Source organism: Pseudophryne corroboree, chromosome 4, assembly GCF_028390025.1.
Source record: "Pseudophryne corroboree isolate aPseCor3 chromosome 4, aPseCor3.hap2, whole genome shotgun sequence".
NCBI classification, from domain to species: Eukaryota; Metazoa; Chordata; class Amphibia; order Anura; family Myobatrachidae; genus Pseudophryne; species Pseudophryne corroboree.
Genome location: NC_086447.1, coordinates 634,872,996 through 634,898,897, shown reverse-complemented (window position 1 = coordinate 634,898,897; position 25,902 = coordinate 634,872,996). Strand labels below are relative to the sequence as shown.

The 25,902-nt window shown below is 41.7% G+C and overlaps 1 protein-coding gene across 2 annotated transcripts in view; it reads left to right on the top strand.

Annotated features, from left to right (window-relative positions):
• TIAM2 (TIAM Rac1 associated GEF 2) overlaps positions 1-25,895 on the top strand; it is a 1,049,207-nt gene extending 1,023,312 nt beyond the window's left edge. For both annotated transcript variants that reach the window (XM_063917712.1, XM_063917711.1), the window contains 3 exons: positions 2,903-2,990; positions 21,268-21,422; positions 24,473-25,895. In XM_063917712.1, the coding sequence (XP_063773782.1) occupies positions 2,903-2,990; positions 21,268-21,422; positions 24,473-25,131 (902 nt within the window). In that variant the 3' untranslated portion in view covers positions 25,132-25,895. The remainder of the gene's footprint in view (positions 1-2,902; positions 2,991-21,267; positions 21,423-24,472) is intronic.
• The last annotated feature ends 7 nt before the right edge of the window (positions 25,896-25,902 follow it).

Genomic DNA, 25,902 nt, shown 5'->3' with positions numbered 1-25,902 from the left:
ATTTGAAAAGGATTCATTGACCACAACGCACTGCTCCCTATTATCTAACCAGTTTTTGATCCAAGTGCATATTGTGCTTCCTAACCCTATTTCTTGTAGCTTGTAGATAAGTCTCATGTGTGGTACTGTGTCAGAAGCTTTCGCAAAGTCTAAAAAGATTACATCCACCTCATTACCCTGATCTAAGTTTGCACTTACTGTTTCATAAAAGCCAAGTAAATTGGTTTGACAGGATCTGTCCTTCACAAATCCATGTTGATTCCTTTTAATGATCTTATTGACTTCAAGGAACTTCTGAATACTATCTTTTAGAATACCTTCCAATACTTTCCCCACTACAGATGTAAGACTAACTGGTCTATATTACCTGGTTCAGCTTTACTTCCCTTTTTGAATATAGGCACTACTTCCGCTATACACCAGTCTTTGGGAACCATACCTGATATTACTGAATCCTTAAAGATCAAAAATAGCGGTTTTGCAAGTTCAGAGTGAAGCTCCATTAGAACCCTTGGGGGAATTCCATCGGGACCCGGTGACTTATTAATTTTTAAATGTTTTAATCGGTCACATACTACCTCCTCGCTTAAATAAGTACCTATTAGTGGGATATTCTCATTATTGGAAGACAGTTACACTGTTGGCCCTGGTTTCGGCCAGGCGAGTGTCGGAACTGGGGGCATTGTCTCACAAGAGCCCCTACTTGATTTTTCATGAGGATCGTGCTGAACTACGAACTCGTCAGCAGTTTCTTACGATGGTGGTGTCTGCTATTCATATCAACCAACCTATTGTGGTTCCGGTGCTTACTGACACCTCTGCTTCTTAAAAGTCCTTGGATGCTGTGAAGGCTTTGAAAATTTATGTACAACGGCTAGTTTGTGCTCTATGATCCCAATAAAATTGGGTGTCCTGCTTCAAAGCAGTCTATTTCTCGCTGGATCAGGCTTACTATCCAGCATGCCTATTCTACGGCAGGTTTACCGGTTCCAAATTCGGTACAGGCCCACTCTACTAGGTTGATGAGTTCATCCTGGGCGGCTGCCCGGGGTGTCTCAGCTTTACAGCTCTGCCATGCAGCTACTCGGTCTGGTTCGATCACGTTTCCTAAGTTCTAAAAGTTCGATACTTTGGCCGCTGAGGACCTTCAGTTTGGTAATTCTGTTCTGCAGGAACCTCAGCACTCTCCCACCCGGTTTGGGAGCTTTGGTACATCCCCATGGTACTAATGTGGACCCCAGTATCCTCTAGGACATAAGAGAAAATAGGAGGATGCTGGATGCCCGCCCGGTGCTTCATTTTTCTGCACTGTTATTTGGTTAAGTATTGTTGTTGGTTCAACAGTTGCTGTTTCCGATTCAAGTTTGGTTAGCATGGCTTTCCTCTTGTTTGTATGTGCTGGTTCGAATTTCACCACTATTCAGTTAAATCCTTCTCTCGAAGTATGTCCGTCTCCTCGGGCACAGTTTCTAGACTGAGTCTGGTAGGAGGGGCATAGAGGGAGGAGCCAGCTCACACTATTAATTTCTTAAAGTGCCCATTGCTCCTAGTGGACCCGTCATACCCCATGGTACTAATATGGACCCCAGCATCCTCTACAGACTACGAGAAAAGGATTTACGGGTAGGTAATTAAAATCTTTATTTTTTTTGTGCGTTTTTTTATTTTTACATTGTATACATCCACTGTGTAATATTAGCGTTTTGAAGGTGAATGTGTTAAATGGTGTATTGGGTATATGTACAGATGTGCCCTCATGCACTACTGCTGCAGTCACACCAAACACCCCTATCGCAGCGCCAGGTCCCAAGCTTCTTTCTTGCTCGAATGAGTCTTTTTCAAATGAATCAGTGCAGTCTTGTTATGCAGTTTTGTCAGAATACACACTCTAGAGAAAAAGACGTACTGTGCTCTTGTGCCGTATGGCTCATTGAGGCTAGGTGTATGAGGACACATCTGTATGTGGGTTTGTAATGTAAGTATGTATTTATGCACAGAATTGTTTACAGCAGCATGTAAAAATGTCACTTGCTAGACAAGGGTCTTTAAATAAAACAAAACATATTGTAGGTTGTATCCCTACTGTGGCAGCTAAATGAAAGCACCGTCTATGCTGAGGACTATTCTTTTGTATATCTCACCCTGCAACTCTAACTGAAAACTGTTTAAGCTACATGCTGTTTTTATCCATGTATTTATATGCACAGGCAGTGTTGTAGGTTGTTGTCCAGGTATAAAGACTTGCACAGTTGGTCTCTATATGCATTTGAAACCATTTGAAGGGAGTACCAGCATTCCCTAGGCAATGATTATACCTTTATTGGAATAGCATGAGAAAAGCAATAATTTAGTCATCTGGGGAGGTAGTAAATGTCCAGACATCACAATGTTGACAATGCCATTGTTGGCAGTGTAGTGTTGAGAAGAGTATGTTGACACAGTTCTAGTGTTACTTAAAGCATTGTAACGTTATTAGCACTATAATATTGACATGGTGCTTTACCATTATGTTTAAAGTGCCAACATTTTACAATTTTATGTAACACTAATACAGCCTTTGCATTCTTTGCTCAATATTAAGCTGCTGACCTTGACATTATCAATATTGTTAACGTGTGGAAATCATATCAATCAAGTCACCTGATGGTGGACTACTCATGCAAATATTACAGCTGTGATATTAAACTATTTACTCACCTAGAAATAAGTATTTTTATGTGAATTTTTTCATACAGAAGACACTTTGGGGGATATTCAAATGTTTGAAAAGTCGGTTGAGTGTCTGTTTTTTTTTTCTGTCTATTAGGAAAAAACCCAACTGACTTTTCAAACAATTGAATACCTCCCAATGTATTCATTGTGAGGGCTGTAATTGATGCATTCATCATGTCACATTACACAGGAACAGAGAATAACTGCTTGTGGGAACTTATTCACACAAAATCTGAACTTCAAGGAAGACCAGAAACCATGTTTCAGCTCTGCAGCAGGTACGTCTGTTCATCTGCCTTATGGGGAAAAAACCCCCCATATATAATCTAATATCTGAAGATTATTTATAATTGGTGCATCAGCTTAGGGCATAAGCATTACTAGGTAGGTGCATGTTCTGTTCTGGAAACTGAGCTACCACTTAGGAAGGGAGCCAAGCATTGTAGCTTTACCCCTTCCATATTTCCTGGGTTCTGTGGCTAATCATGGAGCGCTGTGTTGCAGCTTTGTCCAGTTAAGCAATATTAAAGGGAGTAGCCTACAGTACAAGGGGTGTGCAATAAGTTTATGGATGCACAAAAAATATTCACAAACAAAAGTAAACATTTAATTTCTTCTTTGGGATTCATAGAGCTCGAGAGAACATCGGGGTTGTAGGTGGTGGATGAGATTCCGGGCACCAAACAGTTAAGCTTTCCGGCTTCCCAGAATTAGGATTTGAAGAGGAAAAGAGACAGAAGAATCTGTACTGTTGACGCACTAATTGAAATTTTTATGAAAATATAACCTTTATTCGATATTCATTAAATGAGAATTGTATTTATAAATGATTGATCCAGACTACAGTGAAACATAGAATTAAAAATGACATATGTGCATTACAGAAATAAGAAGATTGTGAATAAAGATTTAAAGAGTGTGTCCACGTGTGTGTTTTCACTATAAGGTCTTATCAGATTGCTGTGTGGGCATATGTATTGCCAATATCTATGATTTTTAGTTTTATCTCAAATGATCTATCCACCACTGAATCTCTATTTGAATATGTTTAATTTCACTAGAAAGTAAATTTGTATATATCAGAACCTCACTTATGTTACTCACACTGTTTAAAGGAAATAGTCCTTATTTGTCTTACAGTGTGATTATGCTACTATATAAGGATATAATAATCCTATTTTTATATAGTAGTAAATAAAAGTTATGGTCCTAAAATCAGAGTGATGTTTCCTCAATTATAGCTGATAGATAGGATTATTTTATAAAATGTGACAGTTTCTGTTTTCAAATCTCACATCCCACATTTGTGTTGGTGTTTAGCCACTATTTAGTCAGGCTGGAGATGTCAATAATATATATCGCTTTCGTTAGGGGTGTGTCAACCCCAATTTTATTAGAAAGCCAACTGTCTATCAGCACAATTTCTTTCTAGTTCCAATAATTCAAATCAATTTCACTGGAAAGTGAGTTAACATATATCAGAACATCACTTACATTCCTCACACTGTTAAAGGAAATAATCCTTATTTGTCTTACAGTGTGATTAAACTACCATATAAGGATATGATAATCCTATTTATATATATATATATATATATATATATATATATATATATATAGTAGTACTAATCTAGATTCAGTGGCTATTGATATGGAATCATTCACTTAATGGCATCATATGCCCTCCCACCATGTAAATGAGGAGAGTTTAATTTACATTTAATGGCTAGACAATGAGATCTATACGTATTAGGTATGACATAATCATATACAAGAAGATAGATTCAATTTATCTGATAATGGGTTTATAGTGAATGGATTAGGACATCTACATACAAGTCAAATCAAATGCTAGCTTAATTATAGCATATATGTCTGACTGTGCTGTCTTACTGATAGCTTATATGGCTTTTAAATGCTTCAGCTACTTGCTGGTTTATAAATGTTGCCAATGGAATTGTTGCAATGTGCTGAGTTAGATATGCCTGTGAAGTATGTTACTGTTTCCTTGTTCTCATATGTTGCCAGTTAAACTTGTTACATTATATGGCATGCCACTGGACTCTCAAGCTGCTCACATCTCACTGATTGTTATTAATCTGTGACTGTTCTGTAATACAGACATAGTAACATTCACATATACTCTAAATAGCTGATATTATTCTGTTGTATTGTGACATATAAAGCACATCACAGCTATCAGTAGTGATATTTAATTATATCATATTGTAGGTGTTCCGTCCAAACTTATTATGGCATACACAGTGCACTCATTTGTTTTTAGTATTTAGCCTAAAGTCCAATCAGGCTCTGCTGGATAGATATTACATAAAATCCAGTTAGGCTCTGTTAGGACAATCTAATATGAATAGGCTCATATGAGTGTTCCTTCCCCCTGTGTTGATGGGTATATATAACACTAATAATCTCTCCACTATCCACTAGTACTGTTATCAGCTATGCCTTGTCATCCATGCACTCTATTATAAAGTACAGTCTCTCTCATGGGTGGAATCAGCTATTAACAGTCATATACATTCTTTTACATTCATATGTTTTGTGCACACACACGTGGACACGCTGTGCCCAACACGCGTGTTTCACTGCGCTAAAGCAGCTTCGTCAGGGAGCAACCGGTTGCTCCCTGACGAAGCTGCTTTAGCGCAGTGAAACACGCGTGTTGGGCACAGCGTGTCCACGTGTGTGTGCACAAAACATATGAATGTAAAAGAATGTATATGACTGTTAATAGCTGATTCCACCCATGAGAGAGACTGTACTTTATAATAGAGTGCATGGATGACAAGGCATAGCTGATAACAGTACTAGTGGATAGTGGAGAGATTATTAGTGTTATATATACCCATCAACACAGGGGGAAGGAACACTCATATGAGCCTATTCATATTAGATTGTCCTAACAGAGCCTAACTGGATTTTATGTAATATCTATCCAGCAGAGCCTGATTGGACTTTAGGCTAAATACTAAAAACAAATGAGTGCACTGTGTATGCCATAATAAGTTTGGACGGAACACCTACAATATGATATAATTAAATATCACTACTGATAGCTGTGATGTGCTCTATATGTCACAATACAACAGAATAATATCAGCTATTTAGAGTATATGTGAATGTTACTATGTCTGTATTACAGAACAGTCACAGATTAATAACAATCAGTGAGATGTGAGCAGCTTGAGAGTCCAGTGGCATGCCATATAATGTAACAAGTTTAACTGGCAACATATGAGAACAAGGAAACAGTAACATACTTCACAGGCATATCTAACTCAGCACATTGCAACAATTCCATTGGCAACATTTATAAACCAGCAAGTAGCTGAAGCATTTAAAAGCCATATAAGCTATCAGTAAGACAGCACAGTCAGACATATATGCTATAATTAAGCTAGCATTTGATTTGACTTGTATGTAGATGTCCTAATCCATTCACTATAAACCCATTATCAGATAAATTGAACCTATCTTCTTGTATATGATTATGTCATACCTAATACGTATAGATCTCATTGTCTAGCCATTAAATGTAAATTAAACTCTCCTCATTTACATGGTGGGAGGGCATATGATGCCATTAAGTGAATGATTCCATATCAATAGCCACTGAATCTAGATTAGTACTACTATATATATATATATATATATATATAAATAGGATTATCATATCCTTATATGGTAGTTTAATCACACTGTAAGACAAATAAGGATTATTTCCATTAACAGTGTGAGGAATGTAAGTGATGTTCTGATATATGTTAACTCACTTTCCAGTGAAATTGATTTGAATTATTGGAACTAGAAAGAAATTGTGCTGATAGACAGTTGGCTTTCTAATAAAATTGGGGTTGACACACCCCTAACGAAAGCGATATATATTATTGACATCTCCAGCCTGACTAATTAGTGGCTAAACACCAACACAAATGTGGGATGTGAGATTTGAAAGCAGAAACTGTCACATTTTATAAAATAATCCTATCTATCAGCTATAATTGAGGAAACATCACTCTGATTTTAGGACCATAACTTTTATTTACTACTATATAAAAATAGGATTATTATATCCTTATATAGTAGCATAATCACACTGTAAGACAAATAAGGACTATTTCCTTTAAACAGTGTGAGTAACATAAGTGAGGTTCTGATATATACAAATTTACTTTCTAGTGAAATTAAACATATTCAAATAGAGATTCAGTGGTGGATAGATCATTTGAGATAAAACTAAAAATCATAGATATTGGCAATACATATGCCCACACAGCAATCTGATAAGACCTTATAGTGAAAACACACACGTGGACACACTCTTTAAATCTTTATTCACAATCTTCTTATTTCTGTAATGCACATATATGTTAGTCTGTCATTTTTAATTCTATGTTTCACTGTAGTCTGGATCAATCATTTATAAATACAATTCTCATTTAATGAATATCGAATAAAGGTTATATTTTAATAAAAATTTCAATTAGTGCGTCAACAGTACAGATTCTTCTGTCTTTTTTCTTCTTCAGATCCTAATGTATGCATACTGTAGTTGACAGCACCCCCTGAAAATATAGGACAATACTGAGTATTTGGAAAGAGGGGTCTTATCCAATGGATGTGTGGTGATGAATCTCACACATCCATAAAATTCTGATAGTGTATTGAGTGTGCAGATACCAAGCGTGTGCGGCTTCCCAGAATGCTTGGCTCCTCTCCCCTATAACCCCACCTCCATGTTCAGGCAGGTCAGTTTTTTGTTGGTGCCAGCTGGAAGCTGGGATGCACCTTAAAGGACCCGCTGGCGTGGACACTGGCTCCGGTCAGGGATTTCACTAGACTACCAGGGCATATAAGGCACAGGTTTTAGTGTATACACTAAATTTATAAAGGCCTTTAGTACCTGGGGTGGAAGACCAGCAAGAGGAGGTGGTGCTTAACCTGTAGCCCCTCTGCCAGCTTTGGGTGTCAGTCTACTGCAGATTCCCCGCCCTTGAGCTGTAAACAACACTCCCTCCTTCCCTCAGAGACCAGGGCAACCATCTTCAGTATACAGCAAGCAAGGTGTCCGGGAACGCTGGGCTCAGTCTACCTGTAAAGACGTCTCCAAGAAGCCAGGTTTTTACAAACACTTATATCCTACCTGCTGTCAAAACCAGGTTGAGTAGTTGATTCAAGTGCTTATTGCAGTTATATTATTGTGTATTTATCTGCATTGTATGTGACTTGTGCTAGTCCTGCTGTCTAATTTATATATTTTTCTGAGAGATGTGTATATATATATATATATATATATATATATCAATCAAATATTATATTATATTGCTATCACATTTCTTTATACCCTGTGAGACAGGTGCTTTCAGGGTTATTCTGAGCAGCAGTTAAATTGCTGACTTTTGTCATATACTACACTTGGTTATACAGTTACTGTTGCCATAAAAATGTCAAAGTGCGACACACAAATTTTGCAGTTATGTCTAACAAGGCAAAAGGTCGCAAATAGTCAGAAACCCTGTTATTGCTTTCATGTAAAATGTGCTCTGTGGGGTTATCTGCACAGGATGTTGTACAAAATGGAGTATGGGTTAAATGTTATACACCCCCCTGGATGCACCAACACAGGAACCTCCTTGGGCTTCTTTTACACATTTGTTGGATACCCTGGTGGACATACTTACACAAGCCATGGGTTCCTCTATACCAGTACCAGCCCCAGATACAAATCCACTCTGGGTGGAAACTCTGGCAAGTTCAGTTCAAAGTCTGGCACAGACATTTATAGGTTTTTCAAAAGATGTTGCCAGGAAACAAGCAGCATTCTAGATTAACTAGGAATACTACATCCTCCTCTTAGTCCACTATTATATCAGACTCAAACGAGTCATCTGCGGAGGAATTCATGTGTAGCAGAGGAGGTGGCTTCTATCACTGTAGATGTACCGGCATAAATAGATGCAATTGTGGCTGTTGCTAGGAAAACTGATGTATTTAAACGAGAGAAAATAATCAGATCAGAATGTCCACATTCTGACCATTTGATGGAGATTAGACAGGACCTTGGAATACCCCTGTTTGAAGGATAGTGCGAGGTGGGAGACTCCTCCTCCACACATTTGGTAAAAACATCTACCTTACTTATCACAACCATTTCCTCATTAAAAGAACCCACAGATAGACTTGAGGCAATTTTCAATGTGTCTATCTTTTCACTGACGGGTGCTGTAAATAGACCTACAATAACAACATCATGCACAGCAAAAGCTACTGAATCTTGGTTGCAGGCAATAGAGGAGGAATTGCCTCTAGTTATATCAGAAGAGTACAGAATATATTTGGATTGCATCAAGAAAGTGACTTACATTGGGAAAGCACTATCTGATGCTGGTATGTTGGCAGCAAAAGCATAGGCAACATCTGAGCTTGTAAGATGTATTATTTGGTTACGCTCTTGGAAAGTGGATTTAGACTACAAGAAAACTTTGGAAATATTATCCTTTACAGGAGACGCTCTGTTTGGCGGAAAACTAAACAAAATAGTGGCATCCTTAGTGGCTGCCAAAACATATTTTCTCTTACGTCCTAGTGGATACTAGGGATCTGTACTTTAGTACCATGAGGTGTAGATCAGGTCCACTGGAACCTGGCACTTTAAAACCTTTTAGTGTGTTTATGTGTGTACTGGCTCCTCCCCTCTATGCCTCTCCTACCAGACTCAGTTTAGAAAAATGTGCCTAAGGAGCCGGGTGCATTTCTATGGAGCTCCAGAGATTTTCCTTTATTTTTATTTTAGTTTTTTTATTTTCAGGTAGCTCTGGTTGGCAACCAGGCTACCTGCTTTGTGTGACTTAGAGGGGGGGGCCGAACCAACCTCCTGAGGGTTAATGGTTTGTAATCCCAGGTGACAGGACACTGAGCTATTGAGGTACCGATCACACATCGTTAGTATGTGTGCCCACACCAGCAGCTAGCCGCCACCCTCTAACAGATGGCGAAGATCGATAGGTGCAGTGACTGTTACACCGGGATCCCGCTTAGCGGGTCCCCGGTGCAGTTTTGGCAGCAAGTCAAGCAGCGGTTACGGGCCCAGAGCTGCGGTGTCCACCACGGACAAACTAGCTCAGGGCTGTTGAGCTGCAGTGCTCACTGTCTCAAGGCTTTGTGTGTACTGTAAAATGCATATTCTACTGTTTGTTATAAGTAACCAGTAGAAACTGTGATAGGGACCATGCGCCATTACAAGGGGTGGGGCTTCCCGAAGTGGGACCAGCGACGAGAAGGCGTCATTTCCTGCTGCTGCAGACCTTCAAGGCTGCATGTACACTGCTCCTCCAGGACCCACGCTGCTACAGACTGTAAAACTGGTACCAGGGTTTCATAGAAAGGGGGGAGCACACCAGCGGTAGCGCCGCTGCACTACTATCAGGTCATACACATACTTCACCACATTGTGCTGCTGTGCTCTGTGTGCTGGTATCCGCTCCTCAGTGTCTCTCCAGGGCCTCTCGGGGTCTGTGTGGAGGTGTTGGTCAGTGGGCTGTGCTGTATTACAGTTGTGTAAGATATCTGCCGACATGGTTATGTGTGCTGCTTATAACTCTACCCCATCTTCAGCGGGGTCATTCGTGTGAACAATGTCCCTTATCTCCACAGGGATACAGTTCGCAGGCACCTGACTGGCTAGATAGTTTTAAAAGCATGTTTCAGAATGTAAATTCAGAATTAGCTGCAGCTAGGAAGGAGAGACAGATGTTAACGCACTCTATTGATTGTGTGGCTAAAGCAGCAGATACCAAGAAGGCTTCTGAGCCCCCTCTAGTGGTTTCACGTAAACGCTCACTGCCTCAGGTGCTCCAGTCTGACTCTAATCACCCCGATGTAGATGATGATGATATGGATGAGGACAGCTCTCTGTCCCCTGGGGTGGAGGCTCTCATTTTTTGCTGTAAGAGAGGTCCTTCACATATCGGATCAGGAGGCAGAACTAGATGAGGAGTAGTACTTTAACGTTCAACCAAAGACATCAGCAACTGTTCCTGTATCTAAAGAATTAAACTCTCTGGCCAGGGAGGCTTGGTTAAACCCAGATAAAAATTTTTTTTAATTCCTCAGAGGTTTTTAACTACTTTTCCCCTCCCAGCTGAGGACAGGAAGTTATGTCCAGACTGTCTAAGAAATTTGTGCTGTCAGTACCAGAGGCTATATCCCTTAAAGAACCTGCTGACCGTAAAATTGAGACTACTCTAAAAGCAATTTATATGGCAGCAGGCGTAGCTCAGCTCCCCACAATAGTTTGTGGGTGGATTTATTAGGCAATGGTAAGTGGTCTGATTCTGTTATTGATGGTTTAGATTATCTGCTAGTGATGAGGTCATTTCTCTGTTGCAACACATACAGGATGCTGCTAATTTTATGAGTGAGGCTGTAAGGTAACTGTGTAAGATACAGTAAATGGCCGCATTACTGCTATGGCTGTTTCGGCATGCAGAGCTCTGTGGTTAAGTCAATGGTCAGCGGATGCTGATTCCAAAAAGGGTGTAGAAAATCTTCCCTTTACAGGTGATGCCTTGTTTGGAGACAAATTAAATAAATGGATCTCTCCGGCAATAGCGGGTAAGTCTACCTATCCGCCGTCGGCTGCACCACCTGCTAGACATTCTTACACAGGACCCTCATTGCAGTCCTTTCATGTGGCAAGGTTCAGAGGCAGAGGCCAGGGCGTCTCCACCACTCCAAGAGGATTCCGTGGTAAGTCCTGTAACGCTGCAGCTGCTGCCTCACTGGACCAGACCACCGGATCCCCTGCCGCTAAGCCCTCCACGTGACGGTTGGCCCCAGTGGCAAGGCGACTTTCAGGTGGGTGCCCGCCTTCAACAATTCGCCCTTCCTGCCAAGATCCTTGGGTGAGGGATATCATTTCCCAGAGATACCGGCTGGAATTTCAAACACTCCCTCCTCACAGGTTCTTCACGTCGGGCTTTCCAGCTTTACCCGCAGCAATAGTTACCTTGCAAGAGGCTATTCAAAGACTTTTGCAGATGTTACACAAAGGTTTTTTTTACTCCAGTCTCTTTGTCGTTCAAAACCAGACGGTTTGGTGCGACCCATCTTAAACCTGAAGTCTCTAAACCCGTATCTGCGGGTGTTCAAATTCAAGATGGAATCCCTGCGGGCAGTGGTGTCTCGTCTGGAGGAGGGGGAATTCCTGGTATCCCTAGATGTCAAGGATGCTTACCTACACATTCCCATGTGGCCCCCTCATCAGGCTTACCACAGGTTCACCATATTGGACGACCATTTCTAGTTTCAGGCCTTGCCCTTTGGCCTGTCCACAGCTCAGAGGGTCTTCACCAAGGTCATGGCAGAGATGATCCTGCAACTGCGCGTAATGGGAGTCAACATAGTACCCCTACTTGGACGATCGACTGATAAAGGCTACGTCCAGGGAGCGTCTATAGCACAGTATCGATCTGACGACTCGCCTGCTTACGGATCATGGGTGGATCCTGAATTTCCAGAAATCTCACCTGGAACCAACCCAACGTCTTTGGTTCCTGGGAATGATTTTTGATACAGCATTTCAAAAGGTGTTTCTGCCAATGGACAAGGCCTTGGCTATCCAGGCTATGGTCCGCTCAGTGCTCCGTCCTCGCAAGGTATCCATACATCTTTGCATACGCTTGCTGGGCAGAATGGCTGCTGCTTATGAGGCAGTCCAATATGGCAGATTTCATGCACGGCCATTTCAGCTGGATCTGCTGGACAAATGGTCGGGTCTCGCCTTTACATGCATCAGGAAGTGACCTTATCTGCAAAAGCCCAGATTTCTCTATTATGGTGGTTACAAGTTCCTCACCTGGTAAAAGGCCAGAATGTCAATATCCACTCGTGGATTCTACTCACAATAGATGCCAGCCTCCGGGGTTGGGGGGCTGTGACCCAAGGGATATGGTCGGTTCAGGAATCCGTTCTTCCGATAAGCATCCTGGAACTCAGGGCAATTTACAATGCTCTTCTGCAGGCTTCTCATCTCCTGAAGGTCCGGACTATCCAGGTTCAATCGGACAATGCCATGGTGGTGGTGTACATAAACCGACAAGGGGAAACAAGAAGCATGCGAGAGGCCGGATGCCAACACAAGGGCCATTTCAGCCATATTCATTCCGGGAGTGGACGACTGGGAAGCAGACTTCCTCAGCAGGCATGACCTCCATTGGGGGAATGGGGCCTACATCCTCAGGTGTTTCAACAGTTAATTCAACAGTGGGACTCTCCGCAGATAGATCTGATGGCTTCTCGTCTCAACAAGAAGCTACGCCATTACTGTTCCAGAATGAGAGATCCACAGGCTGTAGCAGTGGACGCGCTGACTACACCTTGGACGTTCCAGTTTGTGTACCTGTTCCCTCCTCTACCGCTAATCCCAGGGGTTCTAAAAAGACTAAGAAAGGAAAGTGTTCAAGCAATTCTAATTGCCCCATATTGGCCTCAACGGGCGTGGTACTCAGACCTCCTAACCTTAGCTCTGGATGATCCTTGGCCTCTGCGGCTACAAAAGGATCTTCTTCAACAAGGTCCGTTCATCTATCCAGACTTACAGCGGCTACATTTGACGGCTTGGAAGTTGAGAGGGAGATTCTAGCAAGAAAAGGTCTTCCCTCCTGGGTTATTTCCAACATGGTTCAGGCCAGGAAGATGGTTATGTCAAAACATTATCATCATATCTGGAAAAAGTATGTTTCCTGGTGTGAAAGTAGAAAGGTTTCTCCCGTGGAATTTAGAATTGGACGTTTTCTACTTTTCCTGCAAGCAGGAGTGGATATGGGCCTACGGTTAGGCTCCATCAATGTCCAGATTTTTGCGCTCTCTATTTTCTTCCAGAAACAGCTTGCCTTGTTGCCAGAAGTACAGACTTTCCTAAAGGGAGTTCTTCATATGCAACCGCCCTTTGTACCTCCCACGGCTCCGTGGGATCTCAATGTGGTTCTGTAACTTTCTCCAATAGGACTAGTTTGAACCCTTTCATAGGGTGGAGTTAAAATTTCTCACCTGGAAGATGGTGATGTTTTTTTTTCTGCCAGACATGTCTCTGAATAGGGGGCCTTATCCTTATCCTGTAAGAGCCCTCATTTGATATTTCATGAAGACAGGGCAGAACTTAGGACCTGACCTCAGTTTATGTCGAAAGTGGTGTCAGCTTTTCATGTGAATCAGCCTCTGGTGGTTCCAGTATTGTCTGATGCTTCTGTTGGTCCTGATTCCTTGGATGTGGTCAAGGCTCTGAAGATTTATGTCAAAAGCTCGGCCGGTCATTGGAAATCTGACTCGCTGTTTGTCCTTTATGCCGCCTCTAAGATTGGTTGGCCGACTTCTAAGCAATCTATTACTCACTGGCTCAGGTTGACCATTCAACAGGCCTATACTTCGGCAGCTCTGCCCTTGCCGATGTCTATTCAGGCCCACTCGATGAGGTCGGTGGGATCTTCCTGGCTAGCTGCCTGGGGTGTATCGGCCCTGTAATTGTGCCGAGCTGCTACTTGGTCTGGTTCGAGCACGTTTGTTAAATTATGTAGGTTTGATACCTTGGCCAAGGATGACCTTCAGTTTGGTCATGCGGTTTTACAGGGGTCTCAGCACTCTATCACCCATTTGGGAGCTTTGGGACTTCCACATGGTACTAATGTACAGAACACCAGTATCTACTAGAACGTAAGAGAAAATAGGAATTTAATACCAACCGGTAATTCCTTTTCTCCTAGTCCGTAGATCCTGCTTAACTGTGTAAGTAATTGGTTGGACCGACGTTGCGGTCCTGTTATGTTGTCAGGATAGCTGTGCTATCCTGGTTAGGTTGGTGTTGCTATCGTCTGTTCTGGTTAGCGCCCTCCTTATGGTTATGGTGTTGGCTTGTTGCCTCATCGCTGTTGTACCTGTTTTCTTTTCTCGTGGTATGTCCGTCTCCTCGGGCATAGTTTTCCTAGACTGAGTCTGGTAGGAGGGGCATAGAGGGGAGGAGCCAGCACACACATACACACACTGAAAGGTTTTAAAGTGCCAGCCTCCAGTGGACCCGGTCTATACCCCATGGTACTACGGTACAGAACCACAGTATCCACTACGGACTAGGAGAAAAGGAATTCCTATTTTCTCCCTTCAGCTTCTACACCACGATCTAAGAGTTAAAATTTTCATACCTTTCACCCACAAGGAAAATCTAAAGGACAAGCATTTACTAGGCAATCAAATGCCTCAAAGTCTACTAAGCCCAAGACAACCCCCAGCATAACTTGATAAACCCACAGCCTGATGGGACAGACTTCCCCCTGGGGGACCTCAGGGTGGGAGGCCGACCTCTTCATTTCACACAAGTCTGGATCAAGACCATTTCAGACGCTTGGTTGCAAGAAGTAATCTCTCATGGGTACGCCATCTCTTTCAAAGGACATCCCCCATAGCAGTATTTTCACACAAGCCTTCCATCAGACACAGAAAAGTCTTGGATACTATAAAAAGTGGTTCAATAACTCCTCCAGGCAGGAGTAATAGTGCCAGTTCCTCAGACTCAAAAAGTAAGGGGCTATAATTTGTCCCTGTGCCTTGTACCAAAGCCAAATGGGACATACAGACCTACTCTCAATCTCAAATCTCTCAACAGATTTGTGAAAATTTCCAAGTTTTGCATAGAAACCCTATGTTCTATAGTTCTAGCAATAGACCTGGGGGATTTTAAGGTGTCATTGGACATGCAAGATGCATATACTTATTGCGCTGTCATATAAACATTGCCTGAGGTTTGCTATCCTAAATCAACACTTTCAGTTCCAGGCGCTGCTGTTTGTCCTGGCTACAGCACCTAGAATATTTACAAAAGTCATGGCAGCACACCTGCATCATCAGGGAATCCGGATACTTCCATATCTGGATTTATTTATTACCAGTTATTTATATATCACACACATATTCTGCAATGCTTTACAGAGAATAGTTGGCCATTCACACCAGTCCCTGCCCCAGTGGAGCTTACAATCTGTTTTCCCTACTACATGTACACCACGCACATTCACGCTAGGGTTATTTTTTGTTGGGATCCAGGTAACCTACCAGTATATTGTGGGAGGAAACCGGAGTACCCTGAGGAAACCCATGCAAGTACGGGGAGAATATACAAATTCCACACAGTTAGGGCCATGGTGGGAATCAAACCCCTTGACCTCAGTGCTGTGAGGCAGTAATGAACCATTACATCATCCGTACTGCATCTGGATGACATACATGCTCCTGGCCAGTTCACAGGAGGTATTGCACAGCAAATTACAAACAACAGTAGCCCTCACAGTTGGCTTATCAACTGAAAAAGTCCTCACTCATACCGTCCCAAAAGATGGTACATCTTGGAACCTTGCTAGACTCTCAAAATCAATGACTGTTTCTACCAGTGGACAAAATATCAAAACTAAGGGACAAAATACAGCGGTTCCTTCACCATCCTCAGGTGTCAATTCATTCGACCATGCAAGTCCTTGGCCTGATGGTATCTATATTCAATATTGTAGAATTTGCCCAATTTCACTCTCACCCTTTACAAAGGTTGATTCTAGCCAAATGGAATGGTCAGTCTCATCAGATTAAGTGGCATATAACTCTGCTGTGGAGCTACCAAGTTAATGATAGGCAAACCTCCGGAGTAAATCACCTAGACAGGGGTCGCCCCTTCTAGATCCCGAATTGGGTCTTCCCACTACAGATGCCAGCCTTTCGTGGTTGGGGAGCTGTAACCAAGCAACACTCATTTCAAGGGAGATGGAGCATGACAGTGTCTCAGTTACCAGTCTGTGTACTGGAACGGAGGGCAGTGTACAAAGCAATTGACACTTGCACGCGGAATTCTTCAGGCAGGCCTGTGCAAATTCTAACTGACGACACCACAATAGTGGCATATATAAATCCACCAAGGCGGCATTCGCAGCAAAAAGGCAATGCAAGAAGTAGCCAAAATACTAAAGTGGGCCGAACATCATCTTCTGGCCATATCAGCAGTGTTCATACCAGGCCTCCTCAACTGGGAAGCAGACTTCCTCAGTCATCAGGATGTGCACACAGGCGAATGTGCTCTCAACCCAGAAGTGTTACAACTACTAGTGGACAGGTGGGGCCAGCCAGACGTGGATATGATGGCATCATATCACAACCACAGGGTCCCAGTATACGGATCCAGGTCACAGGATCAGCAAGCAACATTTGTACATACTTTAGCAGTACAATGGACATTTTGTATGCCATAAATATTTCCCCAATATCCCTTCTGCCAAGGGTAACAAGGAAATTCAAACAAGGAGGAAACCTCATTCTGATAGCCGCAGTGTGGCCCAGATGGCACTGGTCCTCTGACCTACAGAGTTGTGGTTATTACTGCGCACCGTGGTATCTACATGTATCGGGGAGTGCTGCTGATATATAACAAGTCCGTCTTGTTTGTAAACTAATAAGCACTGTGGGTATATAGCGCTCAACCACTTAGTTAGCAAAGTCTGATGCCAATGATGTTGCAATAACCTATATGACTATATCATGTATTCAACTATGTTTCATCCTGAATTAACTGCTTAAATGACAAATTGTGTTTGTTGTAAGCAACAAAGTATTCGGATTTAATGCGATGGGAACACCTGCACTCACCTGACACTATATTGGAATGAATCTCTGCAATAAATGGAAACTAAATAGCCAATTAGATTATACTGAGGAGACACAATGCTCCTATCTAATTAACTGTGGGCTACATACATATCTTTCTCACTAAATTGAAATGTTAACTATGTCCATGCCAAATTGTCTGAAACAGTGTGAGATAATGAAACAGGTATCTTACCGCAGATGAACTTAACAAAAATGCTGTGGAAACTAATTAATGCAAAAAACTGTAGTTGTTGCTGACTGCAATTATTTCAATTGACAAGTCTAGTGAAGAATATTAAATCAGTACAAATCCGTGTTTATTGCTGACCGCTATAGTACAGTGGAGTATATAGCAATGAATGGTGGGAGATATATGTTCTGGGAGCACGGGGTCCTGTTCCGGCAGGTGCATATACTTACCCTTCTTCTTCTGAACTGTCCAAAGCTGCCGCTGAACAACCCATCTCCGTCTCTCCCCATCCTGGTCTCAGGTGGATGCTGTCATGATGGGTGCAAGCCTGCACACTGCTGCCAGGATCTTCTGGGACTACGTGTGGTTCGGGGACACTTTATTTTTGGACTACAGGGACCACCATGGGGATGAGGTTCGCGCCAAGCTATGCCAATCTCTTCATGAGCTATTGGGAAGACAATTTCAAAGGATTTTTGCAAAGGATGCACAACCACCAACAGCAGTAGTACTAAACTAGTACACCAAGTAACATCAACTTCCAACAGTAAAGTGTTGAACATCATGAGTGTACTGACCTGTCACAGTAAGGGTATCATTTACATCCTAGAATGCCCATGACGTAAACAATATATAGGTAGAACAATTAGGCAATTGAAAGTTAAGATCAGTGAGCACATTAGAAATATACAGAAAGGTTCGGAAGAACACCCTATATCAGTGATGGCTAAACTTGACACTCCAGCTGTTGTTGAACTACATATCCCAGCATGCCCTGCTACAGTTTTGTTATTTGGCCATGCTAAAAATGATGCAGGGTATGCTGGGATGTGTAGTTCAACAACAGCTGGAGTGTCAAGGTTAGCCATCACTGCCCTATATCCACACATTTCAAAAAATTCCATAACAGTGATGCAACATCACTTACATTAACTGGAGAGGAGGGGATTACAGTACACAAATAAACAAAGAAGAATTAAGAATGATCATTGAGATGGACACACTGACGCCCAGAGGTCTCAACCTGGAAAATGAAGTCAGGTCCATCATATGCAAATAAATGAACACTCATTGTATATTCTTTTACAATAATTAAAAAAGTGACCATTTTATAAATATTCATGCAAATACAATAGACTAAATAAGTTGGAACATCTGATGTATGCATCTATCTCACACATGTTTACTTCTAAATAATTTGGTTACTATTTAGGATCAAAGACCTACATGTAGAATTCCTAATTGATTTATCACTCTATATTTCATGCACTTAGGTGCATAGTGCTAGATATGGATAATTCACGCCATTTTACAAAGTTAGAATGACAGGGAATCAGTGTTAACTGACAACAATATTACTGATAAATTGTATTAAAAATACTGACAAGAAGAACAGAAATGAGATTGGATATGTTTAATGATTGACAACCCCAGCATCCAATCACTGAACGGATATTTAGCACCAATCAGACGGACAAGCTGGCTTAAGCTCCCTATTTAAACACATCCTTCATATGGATGCAGACACCCATCTCCCAGAGGAAGGTCGTTAAGGGCCGAAACGCGTTGGAAGACACTTCATCACACAAAATATCTGCGAAGAGACGCTGACGGCCTCTCCTGCATCGTACCCCTAGACTCCTTCACAAGCCTGTGAAGTCGAGCGATCGATAGCGCTGCAGCGCGCCGGAGACCGTGCACTTTAACCAGGTTGCCAGTACCCGGTAGTGCTGCAGCCATCGGTGGTCCTGGAAGATCCTGGCAGCGGTGTGCAGGCTTGCACACATTGTGACAGCATCCACCTGAGACCGGGACGGGGAGAGACGGAGACGGGTTGCTCAGCGGCGGCTTTGGACAGTTCAGAAGAAGGGTAAGTATATGCACCTGCGGGAACGGGACGCCATACCCCCAGAACATATATCTCCCACCATTCATTGCTATATACTCCACTGGACTATTGCGGTCAGCAATAAACACGAATTTGTACTGATTTAATATTCTTCACTAGACTTTGCACTTGTCAATTGAAATAATTGCGGTCAGCAACAACCACGGTTTTTTGCATTAATTAGTTTCCACAGCATTTTTGTTAAGTTCATCTGCGGTGAGAGACCTGTTTCATTATCTCACACTGTTTCGGACAATTTGGCATGGACATAGTTAACCTTTAAATTTAGTGAGAAAGATATGTATGTAACCCACAGTTAATTAGATTGGAGCATTGTGTCTCCTCAATAAAATCTAATTGGCTATTTAGTTTCCATTTATTGTAGAGATTCATTCCAATATAGTGTCAGGTGAGTGCAGGTGTTCCCATCGCATTAAATCAGAATACTTTGTTGCTTACAACAAACACAATTTGTCATTTAAGCAGTTAATTCAGGTTGAAACATAGTTGAATACATGATATGTCATACAGGTTATTACAACATCAATGGCATCAGACAGTGCTAACTAAGGGGTTGAGCGCTATATACCCACAGTGCTCCAACCTACGGAGCCTTTCAGTAGGGCAACCCCTTCACCTTCCTCAGCGACAGGACCTTCTATTTCAAGGACCATGTCTACATCCAGACCTGAACCGTCTGTCTTTGATGGCGTGGCTCTTGAATCATCCATTTTAAGAGCAAAAGGATTTTCAACCTCTGTAATTCAAACGATGCTTAAGGCATGCAATCCTGCTTCAGCATGTATATATTATAGAATATGACATACCTATTTCACATGGTGCGATTCTAAGCGTTACAATACAATTATATTTAAAGTATCAAGAATACTTTCTTTTCTTCAAAGAGGATTGAATCTAGGTTTACGCCTTGCTTCTCTGAAAGTACACCTTTCTGCCCTATCAGTATGGTTTCAGGGAAAAATTGCCACACTGCCAGATATACACATTTTTTTTTCAAGGAGTCATATGTGTACAACCTCCATATGTACCCCTGGTAGCTCCATGGGATCTCTCTGTAGAAGGGAGCCCCCTTTTGAACTCTTAAGAGTCAGTGGGCCTCAAATGGTTGACAGTTAAGAGTATTTTTGCTGGCTACTGCTTCTGCCAGGAGGGTGTCAGACTTTGGAGCTCTCTCCTGTCATCCACCTTTCCTGATTTTTCATCATGACAAGGCTGTTCTATGGACTAGGCCTGGGTACCTTCCTAAAGTGGTCTCCAGGTTTCAGCTCAATCAGGAAATTATAGTCCCGGCGTTTATCTCACCAGATCTTTCAGCAAAAGAATGGTCTTCGGCCCCTTTCACACTAGCTGGCACGGATCGGCACAGAAAACTCCCGGACGCCTTTTGGCCATGCTGGGATTGTAGTGAATACTCGGCCCCGATGGGTCCTTTCACACGGCATGGACCGGTCGCCATGTTGCAGTGGGATCTATCCACTGAATAGGATGACTGCTATTCCGTCCCTGAAGGCAGTGGATTTAGTGTGTGTGAATCGACTCTTTTACACACAATGTTTTTTTTTTTTGCTGCTACACATGCGTGCACCATTAAACATGGCTCAAAGCCATTGTGTGTGAAAGGGCAGTGATGGGCAGCAAAAAACTGGCCGGCTTGTATTACTGAAATTATAGATTTGATGAGTAACAGGATCATTGTGTATATGCAGATGTGTTTTAAAATAAATGCATGTACCAAGAGTGACTAAATATTTTCTTATTTCAGTGATTGTGAAAGCAAAACCAGCACAATTAAAGTGATTCGTTCAATTCTGAGGGAGAACTTAAGGCGAAACATTAAATGTGACTTACCTTTGGAGAAGACCTACAAAGATCGATTGGTACCATTAAGAAACAGAATTCCGCTGTCTGCAAAATTAGGTACGTTGCTTTCTGATATTTGCAAAAATAGTATGCATTTAACTTTATAAAAATAGAGTAAGGCTGAACTGTTATTAATTTAACACGCACACACACACAAATACCTTTTAAAAAAGTACTACAATACAGTACCTTGAAAAAGTATTCAGACAAACACATTTTCACATTATTGCTGCAGACTCTGAATTTGACAATTATCCAAATTAAGTTCCATCCCAAATGAACAAATAACAAAAAAATATTTCCCAATATTACTTAAGAATAAAATAAAAATGATTAGAGGACTTAAATTTCTGTAATCGCAAGTTCATATTTTCACAAGTACAATGCATTACCGTCTGTTATTAGAACACCCAGCCAATTCCTCAATCATTATAAAAAACCCTTATAGGCCCTACACCAGGCATTCCCAACCACGGTCCTCAAGGCACACTAACAGGGCAGGTTTTAGTGATATCAAGGCTTCAGCACAGATGGTTAAATCAAAATAACGGAGGTGCTAATTAAGTCACCTGTGCTCAAGCCTGGATAGCACTAAAACCGGCACTGTTTTGTGCCTTGAGGACCGTGGTTGGGAATGCCTGCCCTACACACTGGCCGATCCGCCGCCGAGCTGGCCGACGCGGTGAGGGGGGGGGCAGTGACGGGGGGAGTGATGTTTTTTCACTCCCCCCGTCACCCGGCTGCATTGAAGTGCAGGCAAATATGGACGTGATCGTCCATATTGGCCTGCATGTACAGCCGATGGGGGACCAGCGATGAACGAGCACGGGGCTGCGCATCGTTCATCGCTGGAGCCTCCACACTGCACAATATGAACGGTATCTCGTTCATTAATGAACGAGATCGTTTATATCGTGCAGTCATGTCGGCCAATGTGTAGGGCTCATTTCACAGAGATTCAACCCCCCCCCCCCCCAAAAAAAAAAAAAAAATTATCTGGAACATTTTCTCTCTCTCTCTCTCTACATATATATATGTAGGACGCAATGTCTATGCCATAGAGGTCTTAATGGGAAGGTAGCAAGAAAGATACTATCTGGAAAAACATCTAGAAGAAACTGCATAGATAAATTCTTATGCTATGAAGTACAATTTGAATATATGCAAGGTAACTTATCCTATGATGTAATTGTGTGGGCCAAGCTCTGAGCTCTGCACAAGCTTTTACAGATTAAAAAAATGCCACCTTTTTGGTTCTAGTACCTCTGAGCCACTCTTTGTCCCAGTGGATAATCTTATTGCAAGTTACTCAGGGACCTTCTATACACTTAACTGCACAGTGTATGGTTGCCTTTTTATTGCTGTAATCAGCCTGATCAGGCTATCAGCATGTGATCTGGTTGATTAATTACAGCATATATTGTTGGGACCAAGCACCAATTATCACTGTCGGGCATAAGAAATCTTTCAGAATGCCCAACAGATGCAATAATTGGTAGAAAGATCTGATAGTGGATATTGTTCACCATCAGAAAAATTATCTTACAGTGTATGACAATGCGCAGGGACGGATGGAAAACCAGCCCAGGAAATTTATGGAAGCTGGCTTAATGGGGGTGTGGTCTGTTGAGGGGAGCGGGATCACTCCTAATAGGGCCTGATTCTACTTTGGGCGCCGTTGTGGCCTTGCTTGCATCTTTTGCTGCGGTCACTTCCCTGTTGTGCATTCATGCAAGGAGTGAGACGTCCACTGTGTACAGACACTGCAGTCATGCTTTGTGCATCTTTAGACGCCACCATCAGTCAAACCATTTAAATTTTCACCAGCCCTATGCTAGGTGCTGATCATCCATCTGAGTAGGGCCTCCAATGTCAACAGTTCAGTGCCTCTGTATGCAACCATTTTCAGCAACACACCTACACTATGATACATCTGCGTATTGTTAGCCAACCCTCTGTATCTGCCTAGGAATTCCCACACATTTCTAGTACAACTCTGTACAAACGCCATCAGTACGCAGGCAAGGTGAAACTTTTGCTTGGAGCATACATCAGTCCACTGAATTGTGCAGCACTTCCGGATACCGGAGACTCACAGGATCATGGTCTCTATGCTGCAGGCGGCACGGTAGTACTTCTCCCCTTCGTCCACAGGGTACAGTGAAGCGTCTATTTTTAGTAACTCAGCTGGGGTTGGTAGGCTCTGTCAGCTAGTGCTGCCCGATCGAAGGTAAGCTCAGAACATGGCAGCCGGCCCGGCTTTGCGGTGGTGTGCGGCCTCTAAGGGGGCAAAGGGACCGGCTAACCAGGAATCATCCTGGTTTCCCAGCGTTCCAATCCACACCTGACAATGCCAGATAATTGATCAGTCTGTCTAAAGCTGGGTACACCTTAACATAATCTAATCTGGCTGGTTGGAACAAATATCTGGTAATTATGGGACAATCAATTGTTCCCAAATGCTGGAAAACAGACACAACTGGTTGATCAGATAAATTGGTTAAATCCATTTTATTTAACAAATTTATCCAAGCAACTTTTTTGTCCGTTTTCTGGCATTTGGGAGCATGGTCATTAGCTTCCATACATTTACAGATTTTCAGTCCAACCAGCCAGATTGGACAGACAATCTTTAATTGTGTACCCAGCTTTATGGTGAATTTCATCTCACCCTGTATGGTCAGCATTAGTCTTTCTGCTAAAATGAAAAAATAAATAAAATAAAAATGTCTGTGCGCTTCTTACATCTGCATTGCTAAGCTGAAGAGACCAAGAAGATAAGAAAGGGGGGGTTGTCACGCTATATATATATATCTTACAGGAGTTACAATTCTTTCCGCCCACTACTCAGCTGATTAAGAGCCCATAGACAAGCGCTGCTGTAGAGTCTGAAAAGGAAATAATTGTTTCTTACGCATTTCTAAATGTTAAATAAAAAAATATATATATTAAACCTGATTGTATGAGTCACACCGCATTACACAATAACTACACTAAAGACATTTTTATAGAAATTGTGTTCTCAAATTAGATTACTGGTATTCATGTCATGACTAGTGTTTAAAAATGTTTTCACTCATACTATATACAATTTCTTACCTTACCAGCATCCACAAGATCATTAAAAGTGCTGAAACACAGCGCTAGCACCGACTGGAACAGCAGCATAAGTAAGGGCAACGGACTAGATTCAGATGACGGCAGCCTAAGCAGCAGCACACAAAGCAGTGGTTGCCAAACAATCAATAACGTGCGGGAGTCCAAACACGGCTCTCCCTGCAAGCATCTGAAACAGAGTGTCTCAGACCCACCACACACAACAGTGAAAGAATCGAACATTCTCACCGATGAAGATGATTACAGGGTATCAAATATGAAAACCTGTATTACCAGCACAAAGAACAGCCCAACACAAAACCTTGAAGTACACTTCCAGAATCTAAATCTCTCTGAACATTCCAACATTGAATCAAAATATGCTGAACCCACATCAACTGATGTGGAAGGTAATTTCCAAGTAAAGGAACACCCAAAACTTGTACGGGGCCATTTCTGTCCAATTAAACGTAAAGTTACTGGCACAAAGCGAGAACAGGGGATTATACAAGCAATGAAAGACCACCATGAATCTCTTGACAGCCAGTTAGATGGTGGAAATATGGATCTAAATGCCATCCTGGAGAGGGAATTTAGCATTCAGAGTTTAACGTCAGTAGTAAATGAGGACTGTTTTTATGAAACAGTTGGGAACTATGACAAATCTTAGATCTTTTAGTTAGTAGGGAAGTCCAAGTTTACATAATTTGTTTTGTAACATTAATGACATCTGGAATATGTATGAAAATCTCAAAATAATGGGGACATTGAGATGATAAAAACCTGGTATGGCTTTAGTTGGGATTTTCTTTTATTTTGTGTGATTATGAGCTATACGTGGACTAGAAATTGCTGAAAAACTACTTACTGTATCTGTTAGTTTTGTGCACTACTTAATTTTGCCACACATTGTTTAAGTTATTTTTTTTATTTATTGTGTATTGGAAAAAATAAAAGCTGACCAAAGTCAAAATCTTTTGAACAGGTATCAAAATGTTGTCATTCGGTTTTATAAGTGTAAAATGACATGGTATGAAACCACATAATGCATGAAGTCTATGAGATTTTAGTTATTTTGTGATAAGTAGTCATGGGTAAAAAGTAAAAACACGTCATGTTTTATGATCAGCACAAATATCTGATAGTATAATGATGGTGTTCTCTATAAAACCATGTAATCCATTAAATAAATCTCACACTTGACTTATTCATGGCTCTTGATGACTGAAGGCTTAGGGCATTTTTTTTAATAAAATGTTTAACTTATTTTTCTGTGTTTTAATGCATCAAGGTGCAGACATTTCATTTTGTACACTCCAAAACGGTTTATACTAAAACTTTATACATGTGTATAAAAATATGTGTACTGTAATATTTTGTTGGCTGTGTTTTATTTTATCTATCTTGTACAGTAAAACGAGTTGTTGCCTTCAATGATTTG